The 11,895-nt window shown below is 33.9% G+C and overlaps 1 protein-coding gene across 6 annotated transcripts in view; it reads right to left on the bottom strand.

Moving 5' to 3' along the window:
- RICTOR (RPTOR independent companion of MTOR complex 2) overlaps positions 1-11,895 on the bottom strand; it is a 127,834-nt gene that overhangs the window by 21,336 nt on the left and 94,603 nt on the right. For all 6 annotated transcript variants that reach the window (XM_033421235.2, XM_033421234.2, XM_004265976.4 and 3 more), the window contains 10 exons: positions 11,591-11,790; positions 11,168-11,294; positions 10,608-10,772; positions 10,359-10,435; positions 9,825-9,903; positions 3,819-3,928; positions 3,277-3,364; positions 1,998-2,090; positions 1,528-1,634; positions 841-1,070 (listed from right to left, as the gene is read on the bottom strand). In XM_033421235.2, coding sequence (XP_033277126.1) covers positions 841-1,070; positions 1,528-1,634; positions 1,998-2,090; positions 3,277-3,364; positions 3,819-3,928; positions 9,825-9,903; positions 10,359-10,435; positions 10,608-10,772; positions 11,168-11,294; positions 11,591-11,790 — 1,276 coding nt within the window. The remainder of the gene's footprint in view (positions 1-840; positions 1,071-1,527; positions 1,635-1,997; positions 2,091-3,276; positions 3,365-3,818; positions 3,929-9,824; positions 9,904-10,358; positions 10,436-10,607; positions 10,773-11,167; positions 11,295-11,590; positions 11,791-11,895) is intronic.

The raw sequence follows: 11,895 nt of genomic DNA, 5'->3' as shown, positions 1-11,895 counted from the left end.
CATCTATGGGATTTTATTCTATTTTTATTTTTAATTTTCTGTTGAATAGTTATAAATTACTTCAAATATATTCTGAAAGAAGGCAAAATAAAATCTTAAACTTGCACACTGCACTGTATTTCCATATTTTGCCAATTCTAAGATGCACATTTTTCACACTTAAAATCTCTAAAATCAGCATGCATCTTGCAATAGGCAGCATTTTTTTTCTTAAACAGTGGTGCATATTATAATTTATGGTATCTTAGATCTAGTGAAATATGGTTTGATAAATATTGCACTATCTTCTTTAAAAAAAAAGTGTCTAAAATCTTCTGCACCTAGTAGCATTTAGCACAAGGCTTAAAACTGCAAACCATTTTTCATTTAATTTATTTTTGATACTCCATCTTTTAACAGTTTCGCTAATTTTAAAAATTTAGCTCTTCTTTCAAAGATGAGTATATGAATATAATATCTCTTAAATATATTCTAGTTCAACAACCCTATATCTGAAAAATGAACAAAAGAATTAGGTAAATGAAGAAAGTAGATGAATAAACATTTACTTATTAGAAATTGCAAAAAAGGGGAATGGGTCTTCTGGGACATGGCTTATTATTTAACTCTGTAAGTAAACTCTGTAAGCCTTTTCCAAGGCCTATTTAGAAAGCAAAGGGAGAGAACAATGTAGGCTGGTAGCTATACTCCCTGTTGTGAAAAGATATGCATTCTCCAAGACACTATTACTGCCAAATTATCTCAGAGAAAAGTAAATTAAGAATGTAAAATTCATTTAAATTTTGATATCACAAGCGTTAGTTTCGGCTAACTTTATTATGACCCTGTCACAGTACTCACTTGATGGCGCAGATTCACTTTCACTATTATGTCTAGAGCTGGTTGACTCTGAGTTCAAACTCAGAGTGCTTGGAACAGATGAGAGTTCATTACAGAGTTGTTCTACATCATCTGGAACCACTGGCCACAGATGTTTGCGACTGTGCCTTACAGCATCCCAGTTGTGACATTTTAGAATATCACAGCCTTGTTTGGTTTTGGCTATGAGCCCAAGCACATATACACAGGTCCTGTAAGTAAAAGATACAGTAATGACAGTTTATAATTCCAAACTGAGATTTCTTAAAGCAACCATAAAATATTAGTTTGCTATATGTACATTTGCGCTTTCTTTAATAGCCATTAAAAATAACATGAAAACCTTCATAATGAAAATATTAATTACAAGGAAAAAATCTAAAAGAACATATTGTGATCAGGGAAAAATATATACATTAGCTTTTCTGAAATAAATTTGGAATATTTGCACTACTAGATTATTTGGACACACTATACTCTGTTTATCTGCAAGGTAAATGTCAATATTACAATGATAAGAATAAAATATCAATAATATTAATAAACAAGGAGTTCCTTAAGATGTTTAACCTGATGCACTGAAAAACTGCAATCATAAAATACTCTTCCCTCACACTCATCTGTGAACAAAAATATATACTTCAGAAAGATTTGAGTTAAATGACACACCCTCTGATGGAAAGAACTTCACATTGTTTTGCAAGTTTTAGTATATCTGGAATCACATTTTCTTCCTGTAGCAAATTGAGACCCCAATTTGATGAGCCAATATTTCCCTAAAAGAAAAGAAATCACATATCAAATATATTTACAATACTAACTCCTTCAAGAGATTTGGAAAGCTACCCAAAAAACCAAAAAATTTAACCACGTCTATAAGAGAGAAAGAACTGTGAAAAAAACCTCACATAAGGAACTTTAGGAATTAAAGTTCCATCTGTCTCAGCAAGAAAACTAACAGTTTAATCATTTATTTTCCAACATAAAATAATATTTAAATGGGCAGGAACAATCTTTGCTTTAGAATACTAATCTAAGAATACGTTCCAAATAAAATTATTTTTATTTATTTAATATTAACAGGAAAATGAGTAAAATCTAAAAATTAAGAAGATCTTACAGAAGTGTTTATTACAAACCAAGGCCCATAGAGATGCTTTCAGTTTTTTAATTTCTTCCCATTTATCCAAATCTGGTGTGCGGACACTGTGACAGAGTTCTGTAATGATATTCTGGAGAGAGGAAAAAAATACCATATGATTAACAGTATGTCTTTAACATATATTCTTATTGTATCTTAAAACCAATTTAAGGTTTGTATTTAGTAATTTTTGCATATTTAAAATCCTAAAATAATTTTATGTCGAATTTCTTAAGAAGCAGCATTAGGACATGGGCTCTGAATTCATATACTAGAGTTAGAACTTATTAGCTAAGTGGCCTTGAGCAAGTTACTTAATCTCCCCATGTCTTGATTTCCTAAACTCTGTTTCATAAAGTTTAATGATTTAATGAATTATTACATAAGTGTAACAAAGTACTTGGGGCTTAGTATTAGAAAAATGTTAGCCATTAACGATCATTATTTCTTTTAGATAGAAAATAACAAATTAACACCTAGACTTTATCATACTATGTAGGTAATGATACTGAGAAAATCATTTAAATTTTCAGTGAATTAAAAAAATATATAGTCTCAATAGTCTTCACAGACAATATAAAAATACATGAAACTGTGGAATATATTTATGCAAAACTTTTGCTCCTGAAATGAACACTGATATGAAAAGGAACTAAACTGCTAGGTTACTATTGTTCAGAAACACAAATACTTCTATAACCATTCTTAAAATAAGGGTTACATTTATTGAAAACACCTAGTAGCAAGACATATTCCCAGCCAAAATCTGGCGTGCATACTATACTCAAAGAACAACTGCTTATCTAAGCCTTACATTACATGAAATATATGAAAACAGTGAGGCACTAACATACAGCAACTGATACTTTCAGTTTTTGCTCACCAAAGGTAACTGAATATGTTTCAGGTTCAGTTTAACTTCCCAACAAGAGGAATGAAGAAACTCAGTTTTTCAGTATGTTTTTACTAAGGAGATGAACTTCCCCAATGAACTAGAAAGGAAAGAACTCAGACCTTCACTGGATTACTTACTCTACATAACAAATTAGCTATGCAAATAGTCATATGCAAGTCAGGGAAATGCATGCAAGCCAGTAATATCTCTAAGCACTGCAAACAAAGAATGCTAAGTCAATTACAAGATGGATGGCTTTAAAAGCAACTATGCCACTGACTTTCTGAAGGCTTTTGAGAAGTTTTTGAAAAGATAATACTTTAGCAATACTAAGTTTTTTCTACTACTGTAGCTATTTAAAATAAGCAAATTATGTTTTTACCTGTACTTCCAACAAATGACAGCCTGTTTTGTGGTGTACCAGTTGTCCGTAAAGGTGTACAGGTAGGTAGACATGAGGACGCTGTAATCTAGTATAATAAAAATGATTGATATACCTATTGGTTCATTTTAAATAAGCTAATTTTAAAAAATGACTTATAATAAAGTACTAGATAAACAGAATTAGACATAATCACTCAGCATAAATAAAAATACGGAGGTGGAAAGGCATGAGAATTCCTCTAGAAAAATAATAGTTTAGCTGGTCTCTGAGTAACGCTAAGAGAACTAAGACAAGAAATACACACTAGGGTAAGGACATGGAGGGATCTGAACACTATGCTATATTAGTCAGGGTATTCAAGTTATGAATGCCACTGAATTTTTGAACATTCAATGCTGTGCTTTAAAAAGACTTTTCCTATGTCAGTGTAAGAAACAAAATAACTCAGAAAACTTTAAAAAGTAATGATTTACAATAATTTGGTTTTAAATTTTATGTTTGAGGACTAGCAATAAATTATTCCATTAACTGGACTATACCTTTGGTTACTCCGACGAACATAGTTGTCACCATCAATTGGCTTTCGGTAAGTAGTAAGTGCTTCATTAAGTTGTTCTTCAATCAAGTCAACATATTTTGAATTATATTCCTAGAAGATAATATTGTTTTAATTATATATATCATAACAACATTCACTAAATTTGTAATATGTTAGGTACCTAACAAATCTTTGGAAGCATAAATATGAGAAAAATGAACATCTGTTCAGGAAATTTAAGAAATTTTTGAAAAGAGTAGATAGAACAAGGTATTATGAATGCAAATGTTCTATCACATCCATACCTATAAGCTTTCTGCTTATACGCTTTTCCTCATTTTCAATTAATATTTTAGGGTCCATACAAGTAAGCTAAAAATTTTTTTGTCATATTTGAATTCCTGTCCCCATTAAAAAAAAAAAAGAACAGCTTTTTATTTATTTATTTGTTTGTTTATTTATTTTTGGCTGTGTTGGGTCTTCGTTGCTGCGCACAGGCTTTCTCTAGTTATGGCAAGTGGGGACTACTCTTCGTTGCAGTGCGCGGGCTTCTCATTGCCGTGGCTTCTCTTGTTGCAGAGCAGGGGCTCTAGGTGTGAGGGCTTCCGTAGTTGTGGCATGCGGCCTCGGTAGGTGTGACATGCAGCCTCAGTAGTTGTGGCTCACAGGCTCTAAAGCACAGGCTCAGCAGTTGTGGTGCACGGGCTTAGTTGCTCCGCGGCATGTGGAATATTCCCAGACCAGGGCTCAAACCCGTGTCCCCTGCATTGGCAGGCAGATTCTTAACCACTGTGCCACCAGGGAAGTCCCAAAACTAGCTTCTTAATATTAAACTCTGAAGATATTCACTAGAAATTTTAAAAGGAAATTAACTGAGTTCTACCATTTTAGCACCGTTTGGTAAGAAACAATCTCTCTCCCTTTAAATCAGGTCAAATGTAAAAAATATTTCCAACTAAAACTTGGAAATTTTCTAGTTAAATTCTTTAAACCGAGACAGTCAATCACACCACCATCTTTATTGCAAAGATCTCCACTTTAAACTAAACGCTTAGAAGGAATTGGTAGAAACTCTGAAAAGCAATTTGGCAGTATTTATCAAAACTTTACATTCACATACTTTTTGACTCAACAATTATACTTTAGAAATTTGTTCAAAAGATATACCTGCACAAGTATGCAAAGATATACATGCAAGAATATCCAGCAAACACTGTTTACAAAACTAAAAAAGTTGGAAACAGTCTAAATGCCCATAATACAGGTGTGATTATAAAAATTAGGGTACATTGCTATAATTTACTATGCAGCCATTAAAGAGAATTAGACAGCTCTAAATGCACAGCTCTGAAAAGATCTCTTAGATACACTGTTAAACAAAAAAATTAAATACAATTTTATTTACAGCTGTGAATGGATTCATTTGTATTTTTATATGAAGAATATATACTTATAGATGCACAAAACATCTTTCAGTGCATACAAAATATTAAGAGACATTATCTTCAGAAAAGATAGAAAAAGGGGGCAAGGAGACATTTTTCATTTTAAACCATTTTAGACTACTTAAATTTGGTGGGTTACCTTAACTCCCTACTTAGAGACTCTAAAAACTTACTTTTCCTGCTTTTCTTTTAGGTTCTTTACTTTGCAAAAGTAATACAAGATTTTAATTATATTATCAGCATACCAAATTTCTACTACTGCTACTACAACCACTATATTACTCTATATACTATACTACCATAATCTCCCTATACATGAACATCTCAGTACAAAAATTCTAATTAAGGAAGGTATTTTGAGCTTTATGCAGGAATAGTTACATTCACATGGTATTGCTTGGTTAGTCTTTTGACCAGTGGCGTCCATGTGGAAAACACTAGCAAAGTTGAGGGGTATGGTTTATAGCTATGAAATGCACTGAGTTTCTGATGTGGATCATCTTGAGGATTCTGCCCAAAAAGGACCTACTGGAGGAGCAAGAAGACCCCAAATGAGGGTGAACCTCTAGCTACTAGGAGGTATTGTAAGTAGGCAGCCAGAGGAGCCATTGATTCAGTCAAGGGAACTGCAAATGAGAGATCCCCAGAATGAGGTCTTCAAGGAATTCATGAACATAACCCTCGAGTAAAAGAATCAACATCTGAAATCTGCCCCGCTCAAAGCTAACAACCCCAGATAACAGTTGCATCAGTTGAGTAAGACTGTCCATGACCCTGTACCCCCTCCTCCTCCTGCTCTAAAGCTGAAGAGGCTCCAAATTTGCACCTGGTAAATGGGGAGGAGATAAATAACAGAGTGATGAAACGAACCATATCCTCCCTCCATTGCAGATTTCTATACCAAGCCTGGGCTAGGGATGAAAGTTTTAAATTAAATGAGTGAATTTTCAATATTATTCAGGCCTGGATGCTTTATTACCTAGAAAAAGCGACAGTCTCAACTTCATCTTGGCATGCTGCAAGCTACTGGGAGGAAATCAAATATAGTGGAAAGAGCATGGGCTTTGGAATCAAAAAGTGCCCCTGCTCTGTTATTTTCATGCTCTGTGACCTAGGATAAATTAGTTTACTCATCTTAGCTTCCACATTTTCATTCACAACATAGAAATGATACAAAAACATTTCACAGGGTTGCTTTGAGGATTAAGTGAGGTAATACTTGAAAGGCACTAAGTTTAACTGTAGGCAATCACTAAGTTAGTTCCCCTCCCTTTCTCCCTTTCTCTAATTTGAGAGAGTAGACTATACTGTCTTTATATTTACATCTCGCATTTACTGCCTAACTAACTGCAATTCAGCATCTGTTTATAACTTGTTACTGAAATTGCTCTAGCAAAATTCACCAATGACTGGTCACCTTCAACAGGCTTTTTTTCTAGTGTTCACCTTACCTGACCTCTCTCAAGAATATATACCACTGACCTCTCCTTCCTGAAGCATCCTTTAGTGAAGCCATGCTGATAATTTTTTCCTCAATGTCCCTGTCCTTTTATTCCCCTCATGAAGGCAGAGTGTTCGGGCTTCCCTGGTGGCACAGTGGTTAAGAATCCGCCTGACACGAGTTCGAGCCCCGGTCTGGGACGATCCCACATGCCGCAGAGCAACTAAGCCTGTGCGCCACAACTACTGAGCCTGTGCTCTAGAGCCCGTAAGCCACAACTACTGAGCCTGTGTGCCACGACTACTGAAGCCCGCACACCTAAAGCCCATGCTCCGCAACAAGAGAAGCCGCCACAATGAGAAGCCCGCGCACTGCAACGAAAAGTAGCCCCCGCTCTCTGCAACTAGAGAAAAGCTGCACACAACAGTGAAGACCCAATGCAGCCAAAAATTAAAAATAAATAAAGTTATATATTAAAGAAAGCATAAAGATAAAAAAAAAAAAGCAGAGTGTTCTCTAGGGAGCAATTTCCAGTTTTACTTCTTTGTTCTTTACATTTTCCTTGGTGATCTCACTCAATTCAAATTTCAACTACTACTATTCACTGACAACTCCCAAACTTCTATCTTCAGCTCATATCTGAGCTCCAGATGCACATTTCCAAATATTTTCTGGATACTCTCACTTGCCATACAACAGGCAATACCAGTTCAACTTATTCAAAATTCATTATCCTCATTGCTGCAAACCACCTTTTGTAATCACAATCTTTTAATGGTAAGCCATTATGTATTCAGTCATTCAAATCAGAAACCTTAAGGGTCAAGTGGGACCCCTCATTCATTACATCCAATCAATTCACAAATCCTGTCCATCTTATTTCAAAAATGTCCAGAAAATGTGTCCCTGACTATGGAACCTAACCACCACTGAAGTCCATGCTCTTATCAATTTTGCTTCTAAACTGGTCTCAGTATTCCTAGATTTCTTTACCTTGATGACCATACTTCTGCTACTACACTGTGATCTTTTTCTAAAGTATAGTTCAGACTATGAATATTCTTTACACTTGTAAAGATTCCCCCTACTTCCTACAAAATTGAAATCCCTTAGTATGACATAATGTGGCTTATAAAAGCCTAGTTCTAATTCTAATTCAATCTAGTTCTAATTCACCATTCCATCCTCATCTTGCCACACCCCACTTATCCTAGCCCCAACCGCACTGGAATATGGCTTTCCTCACAAGTCTGTGAAGTTTCAATAACCTATACAGATTTATTATTCTGCCCCCTCATCCTTGAACATCCTTCTTCCAATTTGACTATTTACTCCTCAAGACCACTTCAAATATCACATCCTCTCCTCAGCCTAACATTTTTTTTGCTAATCCCTAAGGCAGAATCATTAACCCTTCTTCTGTTTCCTTATACACGACACATGATTTTGTTATATCAGTTAATATTTTGTACGTACTATCTGAAAGTGTTGTACCAGATTTGCTAAACAATTTCCTAATATAATTTGTATAATAAAGTGACCAATCTTATTACGGTAACTAGTTTAAACATCTTCTATTTAGAAAATAAAACTATCATATCTCTTTTTTTTTTTTTTTTTTTTTGGCTGCACTGAGCTTCACTGCTGCACGTGGGCCTTCTCTAGTTGTGGCCAGCAGGGGCTACTCTTCATTGCAGTGTGCGGCGCTTCTTATTATGGTGAGAAGGATAGGCTCTAGGCATGCAGGCTTCAGTAGTTGCAGCACGCAGGCCCCAGAGTGCACAAGCTTCAGTAGTTGCGGCGTGCGGGCTCAGTAGTTGTGGCGCACGGGCTTAGTTGCCCCACAGCATGTGGGTTCTTCACGGACCAGGGATCGAACCCATGTCCCCTGCATTGGCAGATGGATTCTTAACCAGTGGACCACCAGGGAAGTTCAAAACTATCACATCTTTATTTTAGTTTTCTAATTCACCAATTACTGAAAGACTTCAGGCCTGAAGTTGTACACTTTATAGTTATAGTATTTTTTTCCCTTTTTTTCTTCCAGTTTTATTGAGATGTAATTGACATACAGCACGGTATAAGTCTAAGGAGTAAAGCATAATGATGTGACTTACACACATTGTGAAAGGATCATCAAAATAATTTTAGTGAACATCCATCATCTCATACAGATACAAAATTAAAGAAATAAAAAAAAAATTTTCCCTTGTGATAAGAACTCCTAGGATTTACTCTCTCGACAACTTTCATATATAACATACAGCTGTGTTAATTATATTTATTATGTACATTATATTCCTAGTACTTGTTTATAACTGGAAGTTTGTATCATTTGACTGCCTTCATCCAACTCCCTCTCTCCCCACACCCCACCTCTGGTAACTATAACTATAGCTATAGTATTTTTTAAAAATGAGAATATCTTATGAAACATGGTTCAATATAGACAATATAAATAATGATCTGAAATAATGGAAAATCTGAAAATCATTTACATTAGGATTGATTAATCCATGAGTTTCTAAGATGCTTTGACAATTTACAATGCATCAAATGAAACTGAAGTCACAGTGATGACCACCTAAAGAAAAGCTAGGAAGTTAACTAATACCTTCAAACTACTCCCTTCTTCCTAGATTTCCCTATTATATACAACAGCAAGAAGTTTGCTCTCAGATTTATGAAAAGTACACCTTAAAATGAAGTTTAATTAGATGATTATATCTGCTTGGTAGAACTGTTTTTTAATCTTCATTTAGGAAAATTGTTTTAGTTTCAGCTTAAAAGGCGTGTGAAAGGAACCCAAGAATAAAAGAAATGATGGTAAGTAGGGTTGACAAACGATACCAATAGATTATATCAATTAAATTGAAAGCAAAATTTCAACAGAATTTACACAAAATCAATAGTTCTCTATAAAATAACTATAGTTTAAAAAGTGGACAAATATAAATACAAATAATTATACAGAATTTTAAGACTTGACTTCACATGAATGTTTAAATATTTAACTTCTTTAGTTTCAAAATACTGACAATATTTTAAAAATCCTCTAAATTCACAATCTATTTCCCAAGATAAAAAGATACAAATTGAAACTTATTCAATAGCAAGTTACCTTGTGCCACTTTTCCAACTGTTTTGCTACATAACCCCTTTCGTTCAAATAGGAAAACCCTTTTGGAATGGAGAGAAATCTGTAAATTAAAACAGGCAATAGTTTAACATTAAGTCTCACAAAAAATGTTTAAGGAGCTAAAACATCTCAAACAAAATATGTTTAAGGAGGTAAAAGACTTTAAGAACAGCTCCTTCCTAAAACTAAAAGGTCAATTTTTATTCATTGTAATTTCAAATACAAATAAATTTTCACAATCTTTGCAAAAACACATGAATCCAACCACAGTAAAGAAAATGTCATGAAAAGAATGAGGACACATGGAAATGTAAAAGAAACATTAAGAAAAACAATGAAAAGACAGAGTTTCAGTATTAAAGGATGTCCAATATTCTAAAATAGGCCTCTTTCAGAAGTTAACAGCTAAACTCTTTAGAGTGCTTCCTTTACAGATTTGAATCCAGCTTTAATACACACTGCCAGAGAGAACACAACAGAAAACATAACTATAAGAAAAATTTTCTTCAAATTTACCTCAGGAGGAGAAGCAAACCCTTGTCCCCAAGGTGAGATAAAGCTGGCTTCATCTGAATAAGAGCATGGAGATTGGCCTAAAAGAAATAATTATTAGGCAAATTAATAACTGCATGAAGATAGTAAATTCTCTATTTCTAAAACCACTATATTATATACATTATAATTTCACATAATTTTCTATCAAATTTGAATGTTTTAATAAAAATTCATGTCTAAGGGTTTTATTATAAAATAATGAAACTTTACCTTGTCTTCACATGCTTCATCGAGAATATCAAGAGCTTCAGAAGAAATCGTTTTGTTTTTATCATGCAGCTGGGTCACTAGTAATTCAATTCCCCAATTATTGAAGAATTCAACATTAGCTCTCAATAATACTCTTAAATGTTTTGTTGCATACAGCCTGCAGGCCTATAAAGATAAATAAGAACATTAAAAAAAAAAAAAAGAAAGAAAAAAACCACCACCCAAACTTCACTATGGACGGTCTATTCGACTTTGTTTTGGGACAGTTCTGCTACTTGAAAAGGGCAGAAAGACTGGAATTGATGGTCTAGCCCTTGATATGAATATTTTTTAGTCCAAGTAAAGTAAAATACTTGTGTTTCAATCTAGCTGCTTCTTTCCCTTTATATAAAAATATGTGTACTATATCGAGTTCTTTGGAGGAACTAAAATTTTAAAGTAAACTAAAATTCCATCCCATAGTCTTAGAATTTATAATTAGTTTTATTAGGCCAAAATTTATAAAATACTGAATTAACTGGTTATGAAATATATAGTTTTATTGCCTATGTTATACTCACATCAGTGGCTGCTGTTAAGATTTTGGAAAGTATGACCCTAGCCAATCCATCTCTGCTATAGTCCAAGCTCGAAACAGTCAGTTTCAGCAAGTGATCTTGGTTTTTCAAGGAGCAAAGGTTAAGTAAACTAAAATAAGGATTGAAAATAATGAAGGTTACTAGAAATTACTGTATTGATTCATTAATTCAACAAATATCTTTAAATTCCTAATAAACAAGCATTTCTAAAAGAAAGCACTTAACAAATATCACATTTTAAAAAAAAGCATCGGAGTAGAGCATCAAGACAGCTCTAATTAAATATTTTTTTGTATTTTAATAAAAATTTACCAAACACAGGTACACAGACTAAAAAGCATGCCCTTTCTGATCACATTAAAAATAGTTTGGGTATATACTGAAACAGAATTTAGGAATGCTCACCATTGAAATACACTGCATTTTTCCAGCATTTTGACTCCATGAGGGTGGCAAGAAAGTGTTCCAATAAATAAAAAGTAGTGTTGACTAAGAGTAGTCAATAAACCATTATTTTGAAGACTTCTTTCAGGTTTCATGCCAGACGAGGCATTGAGCCACTGAACAATATCCTTTACTAGATCTTCTAAGTATCCTTGCCCATCCTGAAAGCAAATACATTATGATATTGCTAGAAAAGGACTTAGTGCCTACAATTAGAAAAATCAACTCTAATAAAGTCCAAAAAATTTAATGATAATGATGAAGTT

The sequence above is a fragment of the Orcinus orca genome, chromosome 3 (genome assembly GCF_937001465.1).
Source record: "Orcinus orca chromosome 3, mOrcOrc1.1, whole genome shotgun sequence".
NCBI lineage: Eukaryota > Metazoa > Chordata > Mammalia > Artiodactyla > Delphinidae > Orcinus > Orcinus orca.
Note: the sequence above shows the minus strand (reverse complement) of the source record. Positions and strands in the feature narration are given on the sequence as shown.